The following is a 25,320-nucleotide window of genomic DNA, read 5'->3' on the forward strand; positions in this document are numbered from 1 at the left end:
GCGAGCGAAGCCCCCTAGTACTTCACAATTAAAATTTGGTTAAAGCAAAAACATGCTGCCACTGTGGACCTTCTGGATTGCAGTTGAATACCCTGGTATAGAAGCTAAAAACTTGTTCTTTATTTCATTTTGCAGAACATAATGAGTATCTAATTGGCTCATTTAAAACATGCATCCATGTTACCATTTGCCATTAATAGAGAATTTGAAGAATAATGGCTTTAATAGCTTCCTGTAACTAATTGAGTTATAAATAGGTCCAGTAGTGTTAGCTAATAAAATAAAAGCTAAAATTTTGACAGTAAGATTAATGTGTGGTTCATAAAGTTTTGAATCACTTTAAACTTCCAAATATAGAAAATTCTGTTATAGTTTGATATTGGGCCAGAACCTTGCAGCATTGGGCGCAATGCTGAACTTAACCCTTGATGGTACACCAGTCCATCGCAAAGCACTCTCTCTCCTACCAATCCTCCCTTGTAAAGCACCAATTTAGAGTCCACTCTGCGATTCATAAAAATGTGTTAATTCAAGCTGTCTATGAAATTGCTGATTTTCCTGTGATATAAGCTACACATTTTTTTGTGATTATGTTAATATACCAAAAATTTGGAGCCTAGTTTGCACAGATTTCATTTTGTAACATTACCAGCCATACTAAGTCCATTAAACCTACTCACGAGGTGGTCTAAGTTAGCACACAGTTTTGTTTCCATTCTATTACTCCAAAAAGCACACTACAGCTGCACATAGTCTTGATCCACTGCTAACTCACAGCTCTGAAGCACCCTGTAAGGGTGCTAAATTCAGAAGTTAGTTTTGTTACCATAAATATTTATTGTACTAACACCAGAGCTCATAGCACACTGTAACTGACTAACAGTATCTAATCTTCCCAGTACAAGCTAAAGTACTTGTGTGTGTGTGTAAGCTATATTTATGTGTTATGTATATAAGTATATAAAAAAATTATATATTTGCATAACCAGTTAAAACATAAGTCACCGTTGTGTATTAATTGACTTCATTTTCTGCACACTACATTCAATATGTCATAAGAGCAAAAGGATTGTTGTTGACATTATTATAGTACATAGCTGACACAACATACATTTCACAAAAAAAAAATAACTTAATGCAGTAGTTAATAAATTGTTCATTATTCATCATTTATTTGTTAATGACTTGGATGTTATTGTTGCTCAGTGTCCAGAAACCAAGGACACGCTTACATACAACAGCTAGGCTGTTTTGGCTCATCCAACTACTGCATCCAAATGCAGGTAGATACCTTGGCTGATGAAAATTTATACTCCAGGATCTGTGAGATATTAAATACAACTTAAACTAACACTTAGAATAACATGACCAAGAGAACAAAGATAACACACAGAGTCAGACATGCATGCTGCAGCTGGAGCAATTCACTGGGTCCTTATGCCTTAGACTTTTATACCTTAGACTAGCTATGCTACCCGCCTTAGAGCTGTTAGTTAATTGGATGTATTAGAAGTACTACGTATCTAACTATTTTTTGTAAACAATATTTGTAATAGGTTTTTTTATTATAATTAACTAGGGGCAAGTGTTATTAGCTCACTAGAGCTCCGTACTCTTGAAACTGTTCTTTCAAATTCAGAGAGGTGATTAGTAGGAACAATAGGAATTTTGAGTTTTTATGTCCATCTGCCTTACCACCCTATGCTTGCTGGGATAGAGTCCAGTTTCCCTGGCAACCCTGCTCAGGAAAACGCAGAGTTACAAAATGGATGGATGGATTACTGTTATTATTTGGTAATGATTTTTGTTTGTTTACATCGTTCCCCTAAGCATTGTTTATGTTCATGTTTATGTTCATGTATTTTGTGAGTTGCATGTTCAAACTTAAGGTGTTTTTTTTTTTTTTCGCCTTAGCTATAGCCTGATAATAAAGTTGTAACACTGAATCATATTTTACTTTTATACGGCGCATGCAATGACTTAAATTTCTCAAATGCTCACATTTTATACTAAAATACATGCACAGCATACAGAAGTGAAACCACCACCACCTCCTTGAGCCAAGAGGCCAGGAATGGGATTGGGCTGTTCATGAGAATGGAACTAAATGTTGAAAAGCAATGGAATATACATCTATGTTCAATGGAACCTATTGGTAAAATAACAAAGAACAGGTTTTTTGTTGTTAAAAGGAGAATAATGTGTTGTGCAATTTTCAGGGCATCACACCACAATGTCAGTCAGTCATTGTCCAACCTGCTATATCCTAACGCAGGGTTACGGGGGGGTCAGCCAACAAAGGGCGCAAGGCAGGTACAAATCCTGGGCAGGGCACCAACCCACCGCAGGCCACACACACCAAGCACAGACTAGGGAGAATTTAGGATCGCCAGTGCACCTAATCTGCATGTCTTTGGACTGTGGGAGGAAACCCATGCAGACACTGGGAGAACATGAAAACTCCATGCATGGAGGACCCAGGAAGTGAACCCAGGTCTCCTAACTGCGAGGCAGCAGCACTACCACTGTGCCACCATGCCGCCCCACACCACAATTTGAATCAGAGTAATGCTCACCCCCAGGCATTACTTGGCAGGAAGTTGACCGTATAAAAAACAAAATCCTTTTTTGATCTGATCTGTAATTGGTCTGTAACAGACACATCAGTAAATGTTTGTGTATTGTTTATGAAAATTTCAACATATGTTTTATTGTCACAACCAGAGGAGGAGAACACTGGCAAAGAGAATAAAATTTGACTATATATTAACGCAACAGATTGTGTATATGTTTTCATACACCGTGTACGCAGTATTTTGTGTATGTACTATGAAAACTAAATTCAGTCGCAAATGGAACCTTGTAGAAAAGAAATCATGTATGCATGTATGGTTGGTGTTGGTGCTAGCATTGTTGGTATCCAAGGCGAACTGTGTGAATATCATGCCCTTGCTTGGGAATTTTGATGCCATTTTTCCATACAATGCCTGAGAGTTGGGTTTTAGGGGCTTGGTGTATAGTGTCCACATGTTCAGTTCTTGGTATAATAAAGGGGGGGGGATATATAATATACTGAATGTGTGTATATAGATATAGATAGTGGAAGGGCTGTGTCCCCCTTGCTGTTACACGCTAGCATTGTATACAGTGTCCATCTTCTCTCTCTTCTGAACTGTGCTAGTGGCATCAGTCATGGCTTATTGTTTTAGGTGTGAGGAATCTTAACTCCTGTATTTCTCTCTCCCTCCCTGACAGCTGGACTCAAGGTATATAGCGCATCTTGGATGTGTAACCACATTTTAGTTCAGCTTCAGTGAACATTCCCTCTTCCAGAGGTCACGCCACAAATCATTCAGTTTCTTTTCCCTTGTCAGAACACTTCCACTTATTCACTTGTCTGTTCACTTTTTTTAGCAAATAGCATTGTTGTTCTGATGGCATTCAATTTGCAGCCTGTCTGTGCTAAATGGGGGAAATAAAGAAAATTATGAAATTCCTCTCTGTGACTGCATATGTTTGTGACAGTGCTTTTATAGACTTGCTGCACAATTTCTCTTGCTTACTACCATGTGCGTGCAAAGAAACGTGTTAAAACAAATGTGGCAAACGGAGTTGAGTATAATATTCTTGTGAGTGGGTGAGGTGCATGTGCACCTTTGCACATTTATGACTTGTTGCGTCATATTCATCCATCCATCCATTTTCCAACCCGCTGAATCCGAACACAGGGTCATGGGGGTCTGCTGGAGCTAATCCCAGCCAACACAGGGCACAAGGCAGGAACCAATCCCGGGTAGGGTGCCAACCCACCGCAGGACACACACACAAACACACCCACACAACAAGCACACACTAGGGCCAATTTAGAATCGCCAATCCACGTAACCTGCATGTCTTTGGACTGTGGGAGGAAACCCACGCAGACACAGGGAGAACATGCAAACTCCACGCAGGGAGGACCCGGGAAGCGAACCCAGGTCTCCTAACTGCGAGGCAGCAGTGCTACCACTGCGCCACCATGCCGCCCGCGTCATATTCAGTCCTTCGTTGTTTATTCTGTCACCGACGTACCCAGCCTCTCTTCAGAATTTACCATTTAGGGTGCACAGTGCCTTACCTGCATCGCCACATGGTTAGAAAAAAAAAATTCCATGCACAGCACATAGCAAAAACCCAGTGTATGCCACTACTTCTGATGCTATTTTTGCTGTGCTGCCCTCACCACAATTTTGATGTGTCAAGTATAAACCAGGCTTTAGACAGGAGATACATCAGTCTGACCCACTATAAGCCGCTGTCTTTAAAAGTGACACCAAAATTACAATCATACATAAAATATTGGGTCTTTAATTTTTATCAGATTGTGTTTGATCAGGAAAATATTGCATGGACCAAAGATCCGATATATTTGGTAGTCCTGCCATTTTTTGACTCTGTTGTTTGGTTGTCCAGAATTTAAAACTGGTAGTCCTTGGCATCCACGCTATTTATTTGTCCACCTCGCTGTATTTCAGTGACTTTTCTGTTTCGTTTCACATTATGGATGTGTGCTTAAATAAATAAAATGTAGATTTACTTTCTGAAATGGTGAGTATTATAGTAATACAACTCTTATCTTATTTTAGAGATGTCAATGAAGAAATGGTAACAACATTACAACACTATGTTGACCAGCTGCCAGTTGCAGAAATAATTCATCAGGTAAGAACTTTATTTCTTTTGTCTGCTGGTTAGTTTTGCTTCAAATCTGCAAATAACACAAACTCATTTAACCAGTCTTAACACAGTTATTTATCATAATAGGTGGATTTATATAAGCAGACTTCACGTTTGTTAAAAATGAAGGTATTGTTTAGCAAGCCTTTGCAAACATTGGACTAAATGGGACTAATGTTTTTTAAAAATTTATAAAGTGGCAGAATTCTTCTTCTTAAATAAGTGTAGTTTCTGTCAGTAAATGTCAGTTGTTTGACTGGTTGAATGCTGGAACAGATGTCATAAAAGTCATTTAATTTTACATTATTTTAAAGCAGAAATATTTATCTTTTTTTATATTATGAAATAATATGCAGTATTACCATTTTGCGAATCTTGTGTGGGGCTATTAAAAATGGGGCACTGACATATAAAGAATGTAAGTGGAAATAGCATATTAATGTTTTTCTTGATTTCAGAATCAGTGGAGGCAAACTGAATTTTAGTAGAAAGCAAATTTCCACTGACCTTTGTACTTTCCTCAGTCTTTATACTTTTTAAAATGTTGTTTAAAAAACAAGAAGACCGTTTAATTATTTTGCATTCTACGTATATTTATGCTTCTTCACTTCTTGCCTTGTGCATGTTAAGCACGTTCCTTTCATTTACTGGGTTATGAAATCTCATACTTTTCCTGTATTTATCCATGGTGAAAATATACAACTTCATAAGCTTGTCCTCTATGATTGTCTCCTCCGTTATGGCCTTAATTGCCCACAGGCACCTCCTTTTAAAACATAAAAAGACACAAGTCTCATTTATAGTTTAACGTTTTTTTTTTCTTATGTATATTCAGAAAGGTGTCCAAGTCAATTCTTTGAAATTTTCACCTGAGGGGATAAAAAGTGATGTGCAGGGAAGATTAAAAAATGTGAACCAGGTACTGTGGTAGGGACTCCCTGGAGTTGTCTGAGCTTCAAATAGCCAAACAGGCTGTAAATGTCACATGTTTAAAATTCAGTATTCATTCCTTAAATGAACAGATATATATTCAACAAGTCACTTTTCTTGAAACAGCAAGAGCTGGTGAATCCTAAAACAAGGACCTGAATGGAATAGACCATATTTTTGAACATATAGATGCACATTACTCTTACAAATGCAGATGGATTTGTTTACTTTTTTATTAATTATGCTGTATACGTTTTCAAAATCATAATAACATTAAGTAATGCAAAGCAAAGAGTTAGAACAGACTGAATATAACGGTTTCATGAAAAGTCTAGAGAGAAATGTGCAGTATATATTAGCTATCCTTGGAAATTTATTTTATAAACCGAAGCGTAGTTTCCACCCCTTTGCCTAAAACTAATTTAAGGATCTCCTTTTCATGTAATTTTTCAGTAACACTATTTTCCTTTGTTCTTATTTACATAAGTGATGTACTCTAAAAAATATTTTAAATCCATTTTGGTTTCTATAAGCTTTCTTTTACCTCAATAATGTGTTTGCTGAAAATTTCCACGCTTAAGTAGTCATAAAGCCACTTTAAACAGCTAATTTACTTTTATGTTATGTTTCTCTTTTATAATGTAGTTTTTCATGTTCAGAACAGTTTTTCATTGTCAATCCAAATAAAAATTAAATCTTGTATGAGACTCGGAGACTATTTGTTCGGGTAAAGATTTGTAAACATTCATTGTAAAAGACAAATGGATTTAATATTGTTTTTATTGCCACTTTATATCTGAAAGAACCATGTTTCAAAATTATTGACAAGTTAGCTGCAGAACACAGGAATAATACACTCTGCTATCAATTCTCAGGTGCTCAATATTGCTCACTCTTGACTGACTACATTTCATCTTACTTAGTTTTATTTTAAAAAGTAGTTTACCAAGTAATAATAAATCTTTAAATATTTACCCAGTACAATATTTCAACTACTGATCCCTATACTAGATGCATACCACACATTACTGTATATAATGTTAAAAGGCTTTAGTTTATAATGAAATGTATTCCTTCTACATTTTATAATATACTTTGTTTTTCTTTTATAAATAGTTGCATCTTATTTGTCCGTATGGTATTTTGTGTTAAATTTTACTTTATTTTGACAAACTAAAACAGCTACTACATTCCCCAGGTTTACACTGAGGTAACTCCGAGAAATGAAAGAAAAAATAAAAACTAATAGTAATTATATAATTTCTATTAACAGAAATTGGTGCAGTTAAACTAGCAAATCTAAATACAAAAATGAAATTATGAGGATGGACCATTAGTGAAATTCATTGCAAAACTAATTTTGAATGAGAGGTTTAATTGATTTCTAATTATAGAGCAAAAAACTCAAATCAGTCATTTATTTATTATGAACAAGTAACAGATTATTATTGGGGATTCTCTGATTTTCATGTTACTCGATCGGCCGATTTTGTCTTTTTTGTTTTTGTTTTTTTGTTTTGTGTTTTAATATAATCCCTTTAAAATACTTTTTAAATTAAGCTCCTGCATAACTAGACACATAAAAGCCTTACAGTGCATCCAGAAAGTATTCACAGCACATCACTTTTTCCACATTTTCTTATGTTATAGCCTTATTCCAGAATGGATTAAATTCATTTTTTTCCCTCAGACTTCTACACACAACACCCTATAATGACAACGTGAAAAAGGTTTATTTGAGGTTTTTGCAAATTTATTAAAAATAAAAAAAAAAAAGAGAAATCACATGTACATAAGTATTCACAGCCTTTGTTCAATACTTTGTCGATGCACCTTTGGTAGCAATTACAGCCTCAAATCTTTTTGAATATGATGCCACAAGCTTGGCACACCTATCCTTGGCCAGTTTCGCCCATTCCTCTTTGCAGCACCTCTCAAGCTCCATCTCTCCAGAGATGTTCAATCGGATTCAAGTCTGGGCTCTGGTTGGGCCACTCAAGGACATTCACAGAGTTGTCCTGAAGCCACTCCTTTGATATCTTGGCTGTGTGCTTAGGGTCATTGTCCTGCTGAAAGATGAACCGTCACCCCAGTCTGAGGTCAAGAGCGCTCTGGAGCAGGTTTTCATCCAGGATGTCTCTGTACATTGCTGCAGTCATCTTTCCCTTTATCCTGACTAGTCTCCCAGTTCCTGCCACTGAAAAACATCCCCACAGCATGATGCTGCCACCACCATGCTTCACTGTAGGGATGGGGCCAGGTTTCCACCAAAGGTGATGTCTGGCATTCACACCAAAGAGTTCAATCTTTGTCTCATCAGACCAGAGAATTTTCTTTCTCATGGTCTGAGAGTCTTTCAGGTGTCTTTTGGTAAACTCCAGGCGGGCTGCCATGTGCCTTTTACTAAGGAGTGGCTTCCGTCTGGCCACTCTACCATACAGGCCTGATTGGTGGATTGCTGCAGAGATGGTTGTCCTTCTGGAAGGTTCTCCCCTCTGCACAGAGGACCTCTGGAGCTCTGACAGAGTGACCATCGGGTTCTTGGTCACCTCCCTGACTAAGGCCTTTCTCCCCCGATCGCTCAGTTTAGATGGCTGGCCAGCTGTAGGAAGAGTCCTAGTGGTTTCGAACTTCTTCCATTTCCGGATGATGGAGGCCACTGTGCTCATTGGGACCTTCAAAGCAGCAGAAATTTTTCTGTAACCTTCCCCAGATTTGTGCCTCGAGACAATCCTGTCTCGGAGGTCTACAGACAATTCCTTTGACTTCATGCTTGGTTTGTGCTCTGACATGAACTGTCAACTGTGGGACCTTATATAGACAGGTGTGTGCCTTTCCAAATCATGTCCAATCAACTGAATTTACCACAGGTGGACTCCAGTTAAGCTGCAGAAACATCTCAAGGATGATCAGGGGAAACAGGATGCACCTGAGCTCAATTTTGAGCTTCATGGCAAAGGCTGTGAATACTTATGTGCATGTGCTTTCTCAATTTTTTTATTTTTAATAAATTTGCAAAAATCTCAAACTTTTTTCACGTTGTCATTATGGGTGTTGTGTGTAGAATTCTGAGGGAAAAAATTAATTTAATCCATTTTGGAATAAGGCTGTAACATAACAAAATGTGGAAAAAGTGATGCGCTGTGAATACTTTCCGGATGCACTGTATGTCCTATATTAAAGTGTATACTTGTAACTAATAGACCAAAGGTGTTAACTGTTCATTTTTTATTATCAAAATGACTGTAAAATACTAAAATGTTTTTTTTAAACATATGGCATAAAAGAAAATAAAATGCTTCTCATAATTACAAGTGGTCATATTAATTTATTCTGTAATGTACCTATCTGAAACAAGACTTAATTTAAAAAATAAGTAGTTTTCACCATTTCTCTAACAGCAACTATATCTATAATATATATATATATATATGTGTGTGTATATATATATTCCCACACAATCAATTAATTGATTTTGGCAATTAAAAACTGCTTAAATGTAAATATACATGCACTTAATCATGTTAAGGCATTAACTGCACTACAGCTTTTTGCTGTTAAATATACGTTTAGTATATTTATATTGGTGTGTTTTTTCCTTCAGTGTATCAGCTAGACATTCATAATTCTTCAGGTGTAATTGTAAAATATGGATTAGCATTTTAATGATGATGTACTGGTTTCTTACCAAAACGTATACTGTATGACACACAGCTTCAAAATATAACCACAGTACAAATCTTCTAAGTAGCAATTTCAAATTTGCGTTTATCTTTTCTTTTTTCTTTTTACAACCTACCTGCCTCGAAAGCCTGCATATTGTAGTCTGTTCAGTTGGCCAATAAAAGGTGTAATTTTGCTTGACTTCTTGTTGCGTCCAATTAACTCGAGCGGAGTCTGTTATAATTTTAAGGACAAAAATAAAGGTCTGAATTCCTTAAGGTAGCTTTTTTGGCCATTTGTCTATTTGCACAGGACAACTTCTCAGATTAATACTTTTTTTTCCAGTTTATTACTCCACTTTCTTTAATGTAATAGGTAATATACCAATCACCTCTCTTCACTGATCCAGTTACTGCTGTTTGTTTACACTGCAGGAAGTTTGCTGCAAAAGAACAAAAAGGACATGTGGCTTGTTCAACTACCTTATTACCTCATGTAAGGGAGCATGGCAACTAAATTACCATAAAACTTAGAAGAACAGGGGCTGAAAATATCAGTTTTAGTGATTGTTGTTTTCACCAAGCTCCCTTAATTATTACGGTTGTGTTATGGTTGTCTGTGTTAACTGAATAAATGTTAATTAGCTACATGTACAATCAAAATATTCATAATACAGTAAGTTAGGAGGATGTTGTGGTGGTGTTGTGTAAGAAGCTACTCTGCGTCAGAAAACTACTGAAATAAAACTCTTGATAATTAAAACAGTTTTGGAAAGAACGGGCCATTCAGACCAAAACATTTTATCAATCCTGCTCCACTAGTTTTCCCAAAATGTCAGTTATCTTTTGAAGTTTCACAAAGTACTACTGTCTACCATCCATCAACACCATAGCCGATATTACAGACAGCCTATAAAATCATCTTGAATTAAATTCCTCCGCTCCTCCCTTATACAGCTATCTGAACCATTACATTTTAATTTTTTTCAAAATAGTACTGTTTAATTTCATACCAGTCAGTATATATTCCATTAAGATCAGTCTGCATTTATAATACTGGGATTTTATATTAGATTGATTAACAGTCCACTTCAACATCACTTAAGATGAAGATAATATACTGTATGTTCAAGCAGCAGTCAATGAGAATTGGTGAGTTAATGGTGCCCACTGTAGTTTTTACTAGAGTGAAGCAGTCCTACAGTAGGTTTGTATGTGTGACAAACTGAGCTTCACTTAAGTATTTTGGTGCCACAAGAATGTGAAAGTTGGAGTATTTGTAGGTGACAGCAAGCTGTACTTTAGATTAGAAGGTAGACTCCTGACATTACTGTTTTTTTGTGACTGACAGCAGTAACATTATGGAAAGCTTAATTATGTCCCAGACAGGCACTGTGGCCTTTTGCTATGAAGTTGTACATTGTTGCAAACCTGCTAGTTCTGTGCCTGCTTGTGTTTAGGGACACTTTCTCTGCCTGTGCTCTCATTTTAAAAGTATTTGTCAACTTTTATCAATGATTGTAACATATCATGTTATTACAAGGTTCCTGTCAAGTAGTAATTCAAGAAGTTACAAGAAACTTGTCAGAAAAGATAACCAAATTAGAAGGAGGTAAATACAGACACATATTTCAGGTAGCAAAACTTTTACACAATGATATGTTGAATTTCCTGAAGGAGACCACCAATGCAATTCTCTGCCTAGAAACACAAAAGTATATATGCTAGACATGGCCATACTATTAGAGGCTCATGATATGCCTTTTGGCCTCTTATGAAGTCCCTAAATTCTATTAGGCTGATGACAGGTGCAGATAAAAATAACAACATTGGAAGAGCATTTGAAAACGGAACTTGCCAGTTGTTTGTCTAAACAACATGCATCATATGTCTTGATCAGCTGATGTTATTAGTCAAACTTGAGCCTGGCTTTGAAACCTCCACGGTCTTCTTTTCACAAATGATACAGCACAGATATTAAGTCTTACATTTAACATTACAAGTGTTTAACTATAGCAAACGTTATTCATTTTTAAAGGTATGTACTGTCTGCCTGGTGTATTTTCTCTGAGAAAGAAATATGAACTGGCTGGATGTTGACTTTGTGATACAGATTAAATTTGTTCATGCTTTATTCATTATTATCTTGCTGACAGAGCTATGGCAGTTCGGATAAGTAGAATTTTCAAAGTGCATCTTTTGCTTTAGAAAGCTAATTTTTAAAAATAATGTATTTTTGAGGACTAGTTAAAGTGAAATTTGAGTGAATCCTCCTATAGTTACTTCAGTTATAATTCCTATAGTTATAATAAGAAAATTGCACATTGAAAAGTGGTAAAAAAAAAAAAAAATGTGTGTCAATTAATAATTATCAGCATTTCTGTTTATTATTGAACATGGTTGCAGGAATATTGATAAAATTATTATATTTACTGTATTCATTTTTATGTCAATATTAAAAAATGAGTATAGTTTTTCTAAAATTTTAAGAGCTTATGTTCAGTAGAACAATGTGAATTTCATAAAGTGGGGGAGCTCAGAGATGTATGGATGATGAATGATGGCTCATAACAGTATTGGCATCTTTGAATGGCAGTCATCTTTCTAAATAATACGTCTTGAATTGTTATTAAAAATTTCCTGTTTCTTATGGATAAGATATCAAAGCTTAGAAAAAAAATGAAGGTTTTCCTTGTTGTATGAATTTTAACATTGTTTTGTTTATAAGCAAGGGATGTGCCTGACTGAGCTTGTCATAAGTACATTATTTTCTTTTATGGTTGTGATGCTGTCACTTCCACCATAATTTAATTTGTTTTATGCATGCAGTCAACAGACTATTTTTTCATTAGATTCAGTCTCTCTTTCTAAACTACATTTATTTTTGAATGGATTATTGATGAAAAAATGCTTGCTTTCTTTTAACTGTCTTGCTTGAGCTTTGGTTCTTAGTTGAGAATGATGAGTACCCAATACACTCATTTTCAAATTTATTTTAGACTGTATAGCAAATAATCAGTGTTTGTAATCTCTAAATATTATCTAGGGAGGCCTAAAACTTGTGAGGTTTTAAAGCATTCAAACTGTCCCAAATTAGAGTTGAGCGCTTAAGTTTAGATCTCATACCATTCTGCTAGTATTTGGAAATGCGAACATGCCTTCAGCACAATATTTAGTGAGAAATGGGAAATGAATCATAACATCTATAAAATTAAAACAGGATACAATGTTCATCTTGATAATAGACACAATTGAAAGGAGAGAGAGTAGAACAGCTGCTAATAAAGCTGCTTGCATTATAGATGCAACAATAATTCTTAATTATTCTCCATTTATTTTGTAACCAGGTAAGATTTCAGATATCCTGAATAATCTTAAAATGTGGTGGCTATCACATGGGATATTACCTAAGTAAAGAATGAAATCACCTGTGTCACTTGCTTACTTTCAGCTTTCTATATTATGTAACACTTATTTTAAATGAGCAATTTTAAAACTACTGTTTAAGTAAAACCAAACATGCTTTATAAATGCTTTAAATCTACCTGATAATATACACTCGCCGGCTACTTTATTAGGAACTCCTGTTCAGCCACTTGTTAACACAAATATCTAATCAGCCAAAAACATTGCAGCAACTCATTGCATTTAGGCATGTAAACATTATCGAGGCAACCTACTGAAGTTCAAACTGAGCATCAGAATGGGGAAGAAAGGTTATTGAAGTGACTTTGAACTTGGCATGGCTGTTGGTGCCAGGCAGGCTGGTCTGAGTATTTCAGAAACTGCTGATTTGCTCAAATTTTCGCACACAGCCATCACTAGGTGGGCGGAAATGCATTGTTGATGCCAGAGGTCACAGAAGAATGGTTAGACTGGTTGGAGCTGATAGAAAGGCAACAGTAACTCAAATAACCACTTGTTACAACTAAGGTATGCATATCTCTGAATGCACAATATGTCGAACCTTGAAGCAGACGGACTACACACCGGGTGCCACTCCTGTCAGCTAAGAACAGGCAACTGAGGCTACAATTCACACAAGCTCACCAAAATTGGACAACAGAAGACTGGAAAAAATGTTGCCTGGTTTGAGTCTCGATTTCTGCTGCGAAATTCAGATGGTAGGTTCAGAATTTGGCATCAACAACATGAAAGCATGGATCCATCCTAGCTTGTGTCAATGGTTGAAGCTGGTGGTGGTGGTGTAATGGTGTGTGGGATATTTTCTTGGCACACTTTGGGCCCCTTAGTACCAGTTAAGCATCATTTAAATGCAGCAGCCTACTGGAGTATTGTTGCTGACCATGCCCATCCATCTTCTGATGGTTACTTCCAGCAGGAAAACATGCCATGTCACAAAGCTCAGATCATCTCAAACTGGTTTCTTGAACGTGACAATGAGTTACACTGTAGATAGATAGATAGATACAAATCAATATAAATAGCCCTTAAGTTCAGCGTTCTGTGAAAAGACAATGGAAAAAGCACAGGGTTGGGGGGGAATAGAAGAATTTCAGCGAATACCAAGTGGAGCCAAGGAAAAATGTACTATTTGTTGGTTTAAACAGTGGTATTAACAACAAAAGGAAGTTGATCGACTGACATAGAGTGTCGGAGAAACAAAGTCGCACAGAGCCCGAAATAAAAAAGAAGTTGTCAGATATCAAAGTTGCCGTCAAATGGCGAGTCGTAGCCCACTGTTTGACTGTCATATGGAAGCAGTGGGGAAAAAAATTTGAAATGTCAACTTTAATCTCGAAATTTCCACTTTAATCACGTAGTTTATTTTGTCATTAAAGTAGAATGTCGTAAACTTCATCTTAAAATCGTTTAATTTACTAATTTCTCAAATCTCAGCGTAACTAAAGTACCACATTAAATGCTTCATATTCTGTGTGTTCTTCTATGTGCTCTGTGTGTGTGAATCACTACGTGTTTCTTAAACAGGCTTTCTCTTCCTCCGACAGGATACAGAATACATTACATTTGTGATATTACAGCTCTCTGAACTATTTAAATACTAAGATGTATACGTTTGGTTCCTGCCTTGTGCCCTGTGTTGGCTGGGATTGGCTCCAGCAGACCCCCGTGACCCTGTGTTCGGATTCAGCAGGTTGGATAATGGATGGATGGATGTATACGTGGTATCATTTTCATGATGATAGGAATTAAAGCATGTATTAAACATGGGAACACGGTGGTGCAGTGATACTGACAAGCTGGCGCCCCGTCCAAAGATTGTTCCAGCCTCCCGTAAGATGCTTGCTGCGCCGTGCACGACCTTCAATGAAATAATTTATTGCAGCAGTACTGTCTCTGTCAAACGTACTAACCCCCAATTCTTGTCCTTACCTTCTCCAAGTAACTAATCGCCAGAAAATCAGCTCTGTAATAGATGTAAAGCCATCTGTAAGCTTAGAACGCCAATTCTTCAAAACTTTTAATGAACATTGAAATATATTCGTAGTACATGTTTAATTACTCCATCCATCTATCCATCCATGGTTGCGCCAACCCCAGCAAGCATACAGCATGAGGCAGGAACAATCCCTGAATGGGATGCCAGCTCATCACTAGCGCTGTGACACCGTTTCCTCACATGTTTAATTATTAACAATATAGATTATTTAAATGATGTTAAAATTTTATCTGTATAATGTAATAAACATACTTTGTTGCATTTTATCTTAAAAATGATATGAAGAGCTCCAAGAAGATAGCGGTTGGAAATCTACATCGACATTGAAGCCAGTCGTCATATGTAAATACACGCTTTATAAAGAGGTTCAGGTTGTGCAATATTATAGCTGTATCGCAAGTTTACAGTGAGGTAATTATATTTATAAGTACAAACAGTTCTACCATAGCACTTGATGGACTGATTGAGTGCATTTATAGTTCTTGGGATGAAACTGTTTATGAACCATGAGGTCCCTACAGGAAAGGCTCTGAAGCGTTTGCTGTATAGGTGCAGTTCCAATAGACTGTGTGCATGGTTGAGGCAGCGTGTGCTTGATGTTGTATACTGATAATTCTCTTTCCGATCAGCTGCTGTAGAGCTGTGATTCTGCACTCAGATACAGTGGGAGAAATACTGTAAATACAGTGAGAGTAACAACACTAAAGCAGCTATGGTATTTGAAATAGTTTGGCCATTCCGTGGACCATTATATTGTTACAGGTTAATTACAATCTGAAAACTTAAACTAATAAACGATATGCAGTTAATTTCAGTGTATTTGATAAATACATCAGGGATGTGGATCTAAAAAAGAAAGGAAAACCACACGGGAAAAATAGCATTGCTTTGACTCTGGGTGCTGCCAGTTTGCAAAACTGCATGCAGAACTTGCGTACACCAGGGATTGAGTTGGCTTGAAAATGTGTATGGCTTTACGCCAAGTTTAGTTTTTATACATCACAATGTGAGCGTGGAAACGGGTGTACACAACATTTTTGTACATACGCACCGTTTATGCATGAGGCCCCCTATCTCAATCCAACACAGCACCTTTAGAATGTAGTGGAATTGGAGATTTGCACCATGGATGTGCACCTAATAAATCTGCATCAACTGCGTGATGCCATCGTCAATATGGACCAGAAGTCCAGAGGAATGTTTTCAGCACCTTGTTGAATCTATGCCATAAAGAATTAAAACAGTTCTGAAGTCAAAAGGGAGTCCAACCTGTTACTAGCAAGGTGTACCTAATAAAGATGCCAGTGAGTGTACATTAATCCAGTTGGTCATGCAGGTGCTTTCAGGTTACTCTCAAACCCAAAATATGTGTTTGCAATTGTAGTTGATTGTAAAAGAAGCAAAGCATAAAGGAGATAACAAAAAGGTTGTAAATGTTAGAAGATGGCGTATTTGACTTTCTTTTTGTGTTACAGCAATGTTATACTGTAGAATTTCTGCCCAGAGATTTTTTTTTTGTGTGTGTGTGTGTAGTTCTGCAATAAATACTGCTAGCTTTGTCAATGTGAAATTATTCTAAAAGACTCCATTCAGCAAGTTTTTTCCATGAAAAAATGTATTATATTAAAAGACTAATTTCCTTCACAGTCCTCAAGGTGTTCAAGAGTATTTTTTTCATTGTAGTACATTTCTGCACTGGCAGTACACTACACTTTTCCAGGTTTTACATTCTTAACCAACAGTTATAGTTGAAGACAATATTATATAATATTTTTTTTCTGTCTGTTTTACAGAAACCAAAGCAGAAAGACTGGCATCCTCCAGATGGATTCATTCTTGGTTTATGGACATTAATAATTCTTATATTCTTTCAAACTTACGGAATCAAGCACCTAAAACATGTATTTTAAGACGTACGGTATGCATCTAGTAGTGTTATGCCACATGAATTGATTTGTTCAGAATTTCGAAGTCACTTTTTAACAAAGTTATTAGAATGTTGCTTTTTATCCATATTGTTTAATATTTATGCAATTTTTAATATTTGAAAGACAACATTTACAGTTGTTTATAAATTGTTTATTTATTGTGATTATATTTGCCAATAACAAATATTTGGGTTACTAAAATCAAACAATATTTAAATTACAATAAACCTTTTGTTTTTGAAATTTATTTTATTTTTATCAAACAGTATTTGAGTAATTCTGTGAATGCTACAAGAGGTAACCAAATATTCCTGCAATTTCTTCATTATAGATAACGCAAAGACAACAGCCTACCCCAGCGTTTTAAACCAAATATCAGCTGCACTTAGTCCATCATTGCACAAGCTTTTGTCTGCCTTAGAAATGTTGTAAACTCACACATACATGACTTGCATCAACTTCATATCAGCTGTCAAAAAGTCAAAACAGATTTGCAAGGTTTAAACAAATAATTGTTAGAGCAATGCCAGGCTGCACATTGGCAAGTACTCTGAGACTTGTTCTCCTGCTGCCACTCATGTACAAGTTGCAGTGCAATAATCTCAGCTCGGGACAGTGGCTCTTCGTGTTTATATATTTGGCTGTAATATGTTAATGGAGTTTTCATAGAATTCCCTCACCTTTTGGATGTACTGTTATGTATCTGGTGTGCTGAGAGACCATGTTGACCCTGCTGTTTGTATCGGCTGTCTGGCTGGAGTGAGGCAAATTGAGGCAGTTGAAGGCAAATTCCACAAACCATTTATTGAACCTGCTTAATCCAGTTTTAGGGTTACAAAGATACAAAGCACATCCCACAGAGACCAATCCTTTACAAATGTGCCAGTCCAACACAGGGGGCACATAAAAAGATAAAGAATCAGTTTACAGGAATATAAAGCTTGTATCTACATTAACAGCACCAGTAATAATTACTGCTGATTTCAGAATTGTTTGATCAAGGTACAGCACGCCCTATCCAAGATACTGCTTGCATTGAATGCGTTGCATGATGTTACTTCTAGAGAGAGATTACAGGTAACTCTTCTCAGTTGTCTAACTGTGTTCAGTACACACAATCTGTTTGTAGACTGTCGTAGAAAGGGGTGATGGCCCAGCCCTGAATGGGTGCACCTATTGGGTTGGGAAATTGGATAAACAGATGGAAGGTGTTGAATTCAGGTTATCAAAATGTTTTGGACTGAAGACCACTTTGCCAAAGTCAAAGCTACAGTATTCCACCTCTGGCCCACAGTCACTCTGGCCTTAGCATAATTTCTGAGTTACATCTGCTACATTTGTTTTGCTTTCTGTTTATGTGAGAAATACTTTGTTGGATTTGCATTTTGAAGTCCCAGGTTTCAGTCATTGATCCATGAAAGCCTACTGCCATGAAGTTAACATAAAGGCTGGCAAACCAACAGCATTGGTGCCAAACGTGTGGCATTTGGAATTGCCTTGAAAAATAAATATGCCCAAGTGGCAGAGGGTGAAACTGAACGTTTCTGTGGTGTCAATTTCTTATTTCAGTGTTTCTTATAATATTGCTAAGTTGTAAAAATTGAAAAGTTGCATATTACAGTTTTGTTTAATGCTATTGTATTTATGAAAGCAATGTGCAACTATTGAAGTATAGTAAAACAGTTGATGAGTGGTCTGAGAGCTAAGGTATTGCTGTCGTAGTGTAAAATGTGGGTAAAGACTGGAATTAAAGTCTAAGTTACAGTAAAACATTTCAGTAGATTATGGCTAAATGTACAGATGGCAGACAGATCAAATTCAAGCAAGGATGTTGAGTGTCTGCAAATATTTAGATTTCCAGATCTTTACATATAAATATATGTTGTGGCCTTCTGGAATACTTATTATAGGATGTAGAGCTCCAGCTGATGTGATGGACGAATGGTAAAAGAGATGCCATTAGCTCGAGGAGAGAGCAGAAGACTGAACAATGTGCCAGGAAAGAGGGAGAGCCTGAGTGCCAGCGTGATCACAGCAAGAGAACTGAGGTGGAACAGAGTGGCTGACAGAGAAAAGGTAAAGGAAAAGGTACAGTTTAGGTGTGTTCCCCATGGCTTTATTTGTAGGGAAGTTCAAACGAGTCACGAGGCTGAGGAGCAGGTGGATCTTTAATATTGCATTACATGTACTCGCTAATTAAATTATTAGGACCACTGTACTAGCACTGGGTGGGGCCTCTGTTTGCTTTCAAAACGGTCTCAGTTCTTCATGGCATGGATTACACAAGATGTTGGAAACATTCGTTTGAGATTCTGAACTGTGTTGATGTGATTGCATCACACAATTTCTGCAATGTCAACTGACATTCATGCTGCAAAATCCCCTTCTAGCACATCTCAAAGGTGTCCAATTGGATTCAGATCCAGTGAATGGGAAGGCCACTGAAGAGCACGGAGATCATTGTCACGTTCATCAAACCAGTATGAGACGACTTTTGATTTGTGACATGGTGCATTATCATGCTGGAATTAGCTGTTAGAAGATGTGTAAATTTTGGCAGTGCAGGGATGCACATGGTCAGCAACAATACTCAGATAAGCCGTGGCATTCTAGCAATGATTGATTAGTATTAGTGGGCCCAAAGTGTGCAAAGAAAACATTCCCCACACCATTACGCCACAACCACCTGCCTGGACTGTTGCCAGATGCCAAGTTAAGTGCATGGATTCATGCTGTTGTTAGGGTTAGAATTTGGCACCATCTGTCAGCCTCATCAGAAATCAAGATTTGTCAGACCAAGCTGTGTTTTCCAGTCTTCAACTGGACGTCTGTTTTGGTCAGCCCATGCCCACTGCAGCCTCAGCTTTTTGTTCAATCTTGGTGTAGTCTTATTGTGACGATGCGGGTTCACTCCATGCTCCCTTTCAGCTTCTGGGAGCCCTTGAACCCTTCACCGTCGGTAATGTCACCGATGAGCTCGGCAGTGAGGCACAATGGAGCAAGGGGATGGTGTAAAAAGCTGCAAAAGTGCCCTTATTTAAAAGCAACAACAAAACAACAGTGTCCAAATAAAGTGCAGTGCATTCAAAAAGTCATTAAATAAATAATCCGTAAAATAGATGCTTCAGTGCCCACAAAAAGAAAAGCAGATGAAGATGCAAGGCAGAATATATCATTGTGATGAGCAGAGAGACATCAGAGTGTTTGTAAAGTAAATGTGCCGTTAATTGGTAAATGAAGTGTTATTTTTGGCACTCTTGAACTACTCCACTGTTAATCACGGCTATAATCTAACCACCCACTTCCGCTCACAGCTCCTAAGTTTAGTCTTGTGCCACAAAACCTTCAGTTGGGTATCAAGTTTATGTAGACTTGTAGCTCAGAGCTTATTGGTGTAAACCTACTACTGTGTAGATTAATCTGCAGCCATTGTTAATCTGTTTTCAGAGCGCCATTCCCCACCTAGGCCAGGTTAGGACAGTTAGCACACTTACTGTATGTGAAAAAAAAATCTGCTGCACTGCCAGCCAACAAAATATTTAGATATAATTAATACCGTATACACTAGTGTTTAAGTTCCCCCGCGGATAAGTCATGATTTGATTTTACCGTATAATTTCTGGTATTTTATGTTGGTCATATAAGCTGAAGGCGGAACACTCACGCTATTGGTCCAAGAGATTATCATATGCTAAGGCCCACCTGAGACAGTAACCACAGAGCACATTGCTTCTTTTTTCTATGTATTGTGCCCACGTGACCACACAGTAATACCCAAACTATTCCAAAGCAACGTTTGCACTGAATTGTGTTTTTTGTATCTCACAACCTCATACACCTTTATCGTAAGAGCATCCCTTATCTACGATGGAGCGTTCACTCTGAAGAAAATATGAAGCTGGTTTTACATTAAAAGTCATTGAAGTGGTGAAAGAAATTGTTAGCTGCGCTGCTGCAACAAAATTTGATGCGTCTGAGAAACTGATGTGAGATTGGAGGAGGCAAGAAGTATTTACCGTATTTTTGAACAGGCGTATAAGTCAGAGTCTGATTTTATGATTGATTTTTTGGGTTTCAAAACCCAACTTATACGGCTGTATATATGGTAATTAGTTTTGTAGTATCTAGTGGTCAGCGTACCCCCATGAAACTCGCAACAGGGTGAAGTGGTGGCTCTGTGGCTAAGGATCTGTGCTGGTATGTGGAATGTTGACAGTTCAAATCCATTATTGCCAGAAGGGATCCTACTCCATTAGGCTCTTGAGCAAGACCCTAAACCTGAAAGTTGCGCCAAAGGTGCTGTACAGTGGCTGACCCTGCACTCTGATCCCCAAAGGTCATGCAAAAAAAAAATTTACAATTGGAGATTAATAAAGTTGTAATAACCGCACTCGCACTCGGGTGGCAGCAAGTTACTTGCTCCGGCTGATCTGGTCAAACCGTATTTACCCTTTTGTTTCTTAGCTGCCATCCACTCAAGTTTCCCAGTCAACTGTAAAAACAAACAAGTTGGTCAAAGATTAAAGGTTCAGCCCTCGTTAATCTGTTTTTAGACCACCATTCCCCACCTAGGCCAGGTTAGGTTTGACTATATTGGAAAAGGATGAAATAAATTATACATAAATCTCTGTATTCCACAATCAGATGCAAATATACAGTAATTCAAAGAAGGAAAAAAAAAACGGACCTCGCCCCCATCTCCCTCGTCCTCCATTGTGTTAACCAGAAAACGCGTACAATTTACAAAATAACCAACAAACATTCACATACACAAAGTCCAATGAAATCACTGAAACTGCGGAGAATGAGAAATGGGTGTCCACCATAGCCACTGTGAAGCAAGGTGGAGGCAGCATCATCACACTTTGGGGCTGCTTTTGTTCAGCTGGGACTGGGGCTTTGTGAGTAGTCCAGGTGGATGGAGTCATGAATAGCTCCAAGTATCCATCTGTTCTGGCACAAAACCTTCAAGCACCTGCTAGGAAACTGAAGATGAAGAGGAACCTTACCTTTCAGCATCACAACAACCCAAAGCAAAGGAGGATCCAATTGAAAATCTGGGGTGTGAACTTAAGAGAGTGGTGCACATGAGACACCCCCCATACCCCCAAATATCGTTTGACAGAGCTGGACATTTTAAGAAGGAAAATTAGGCAAATCCAGATGTGCCAAACTAATAGATGTCAGTCACCCAAAAAGACAGAGTGCTGACAGTTTAGGAACTGTGCACACTAATGCAACCAGGTTTTTGTAGGATTGGTTGAACTTTTTTCACTAAACACTTTTTGATTTGTTTTCACCTTTGTTGTATCATTTGTAATTTTGAAGTAAAGGTGGAGTACGTTCTGACAGGAATTCTCTTGGTTTCATTTTTTTTTTTAATCACACAAAACCTGCCATTTTGCCAGGGGTGTGTAGACGTTTTAGATCCACTGTAAACGGCATGACGTGAAGTTCAACTTCTGTGTTGTCATACTTGTTGCCCTGATGGCTGTCTGAAGATACAACACTAGGGCTCTCTCTCGGCTGCTCTTTACTTTTTCACCCATGCCTCCTGGGTAGCCATGATACCAAGGGTAGTAGCCAATGTTTCGAGATGCCAGCTAACATAACCTGCATGTCTCCAGGAAGTGAGAGGACTTGAGAATCTCCAGATGACACCTCACACAGAGAGTGACCAGGTGAAGACTTGAACCCGGCTCCCCAGGGCTGGGAGGCAGAAGTGCTAGCAGCTGAGCCATCTTCTTATGTTAACGTAGTCCTAGTTTTGCTCATTTTGGTTCATTTGCCCTCCCCTGATATACTTCTTTTGCTGCTACAGTGTGTGCTGAGCTTAGGGCAGGTGCTCCATGATTTGCAAAGATGGTTGTGGAGATGGACAGATGAATGAAAGTTGCGTGTGCTTCAAAGGCCTCACAAATCGTGTCCAGAAAAGGCACTAGACACGTGGGAGACCAGCCTGATTTCCCACAAGGTAAGCTGCCAGACCAGGAATTAGCCGTTAAGCAGCCCCAGTGTAATAGCATCCAATGATTGAGCGGCACACTAAAAGGCCTGCGTGCGTCTAACCCGCTAACGTTTAGATGAGCTGTCTGCATGGTGACCCTGTGCAGGTCTCAATTGCTTTTTGAGACGTCAGATGCATTTATTGTATTTCATGCCAGACGTGAAACCAAGCGGCTGCCTCTATTACGTTGTAAATAAATCCTTCAGTGTTTGCTTGGCTTAATGTCACTTCAGAGGCGTCGCTCGTAATACATTGAAACATTCAATGGCTGATTGACCCTCCACTCAGGTTTCAGTTTCACTGTCTGCCACTCAGATATTGCCTGGGCCTTCCTTGAATGTCCATTTGGTAGAAGGCTGTCCCTTAAATCTGTCGTACCAAGTGCAGTCAAGAGTGTTCCCTAGAGGTGACCTGTCTCCACCCTTTACACAGGCAGTCTGGTATAGTGGGTAAAGCTCTGGACTTCAAACCCTGAGGTTGGGGGTTCAAATCCCACCACTGACGCTGTGTGATCCTGACCCCAAGTCACCTGACCTGCCTGTGATCCAATTAGAAAACCAAAAGAAATGGAACCAATTGTGTCATAAATGTTATGTCACCTTGGATAACGGAGTCAGCCATCTCGATTGATGGATTTACTTAATTGTCATTCAAACCATATAAGAAGGAGTGCACAGCTGAACGAACACAAACATAAAGACAAGGGCATGTTATACAACTGTAACAGCCGACCACTACATCACTGTACTCCTTACAGATTGCTTGTTATTTTGTCGTGTCGGGAAAAATAGGACAAACAGTAGATATGATAGTATAAATATGTAAAACCAAATACGGATATATTGACAATGATAAATATAAATACACATGAAGACAGATAAATATTCAATAATATACAGTATATCTGCACACAAACCACCACTATCCCAATAACACCAGTGAATAATTATCCATCCATCCATCCATTATCCAACCCGCTATATCCTAACACAGGGTCACGGGGGTCTGCTGGAGCCAATCCCAGCCAACACAGGGCGCAAGGCAGGAACAAACCCCGGGCAGGACACACAGCACACACACTAGGGACAATTTAGGATCGCCAATCCACCTAACCTGCATGTCTTTGGACTGTGGGAGGAAACCCACGCAGACACGGGGAGAACATGCAAACTCCACGCAGGGAGGACCCAGGAAGCAAACCCAGGTCTCCTAACTGCAAGGCAGCAGCACTACCACTGTGCCACCGTGCTGCCCGAATAATTATTAATCATACAAAAATACAAATTTTTACAAAACCCTCCCTTGCCTCCAAATAATAAACAAATAAACACGAAACACAAGCACAGATGAATGATAAACAGCAATTGAAATGAAAGTGATAAATGAGTCCAAAAGCTAATAAAGTCCGGTAATAGTTGAATATTGACTGATGTGATATTTTGCTTCCTTCCAACAATACAAAAAACGACCTCACCGTAAGCGTCCTCATCAGTGGTTGAGGAGTATCCAAACCCCGGGGTTTCTCAGTGCTGGCAGTTGTGATAATGGTCCGCAGATCCTTAAGAAGCGAGTAATGGACTTGTACGATGAACAGAAATGAGTTGAAATACGGATGTGTAAATGATTCTTTTTCTTCTCTCTCCTCTCCTTCTTTTCCCTTTCGCTCTTGTTTAAATACAGAATGTCCCGGATGTAACTGGTGGATTGAACAGGTAAGTTCCGTCTTGGGGTTGTGGTCTCCCTTCATCATCCTTCCTCTTTTAACTTACGGGGACATTTACAGATACACACATATAGTAAACGGGACAATGAAAACAAAACGCACTCGGCCCAGACAAAAAAAAAAAAACAAACGAAATGCTTATTATTATGTAGTCCCGCTACACAACAACAGACAGACATTATAGACTGAGTGTTTAATCCAATAGACACATCGGTGAATGGTTGTAAAGTGTTCAAATTGTAACGTTCGTTGTGTATGTGTGTGGTGTCATTAGCTGGTTGTACCTTCCCCTGGTCCTGATAATTGTGGAATGACTGGATTTGTAATGGTCCATGGGGAAGGGAGCACCTGACTGGGAGGGCCCAATAAAGTGTGTACGGGGGGGTTGTTTGTTTTGTACACTTACAGTATTTACTGCACAATAACAATTCTCGTTTAACTCAAGTAGGGATGTAGCGTTGTTCACCTGTGCCTCGGATCATTCCTTTGTTTATTTTTTTTTCTCTCTTCATATTATAATCATGCCAGCTCAGGGAGCGGTAGAAAGCAACAAAAAAAACATCAACTTAATGCACAGACATAAAAGCATTTTAGGAGATATGAGATCCCAAATATATGCATTCGCAAATTCAACAGTCACAATGGTGTGTGTGGCATTAGTGGGAGCCGAGAAGTCTGAAGGCCTTCTGCCAGTCTCTCACAACACTGCGCTGCCGTTTGCTAGAAGACCAAGATTGAGGAGTCCATGGGCCGGGTGAAGGGGGTCTCCGACTAAGGCAGCGTGACAAGTACAGATCATGTGTAGACGGGAGGGTGTTTCCAGTGATTTCCTCTGCTATCCTCACCACTCGCTGGAGGGACTTCTGATCCGAAACAGTGCAGCTGTAGTGCCTCTGGAGAATATTGTGAGGGCAGGGACGTTAGGGTCCATT

At 38.4% G+C, this 25,320-nt stretch overlaps 1 protein-coding gene across 1 annotated transcript in view; it reads left to right on the forward strand.

Annotated features, from left to right (window-relative positions):
- pigk (phosphatidylinositol glycan anchor biosynthesis, class K) overlaps nt 1-16,901 on the forward strand; it is a 69,248-nt gene extending 52,347 nt beyond the window's left edge. Inside the window, exons 10-11 of the mRNA XM_028811188.2 lie at nt 4,626-4,701; nt 16,524-16,901. Coding sequence (XP_028667021.1) covers nt 4,626-4,701; nt 16,524-16,640 — 193 coding nt within the window. The 3' untranslated portion in view covers nt 16,641-16,901. The remainder of the gene's footprint in view (nt 1-4,625; nt 4,702-16,523) is intronic.
- Nucleotides 16,902-25,320: the final 8,419 nt, after the last annotated feature.

This window comes from Erpetoichthys calabaricus, chromosome 10, assembly GCF_900747795.2.
Source record: "Erpetoichthys calabaricus chromosome 10, fErpCal1.3, whole genome shotgun sequence".
Lineage (NCBI taxonomy): Eukaryota > Metazoa > Chordata > Cladistia > Polypteriformes > Polypteridae > Erpetoichthys > Erpetoichthys calabaricus.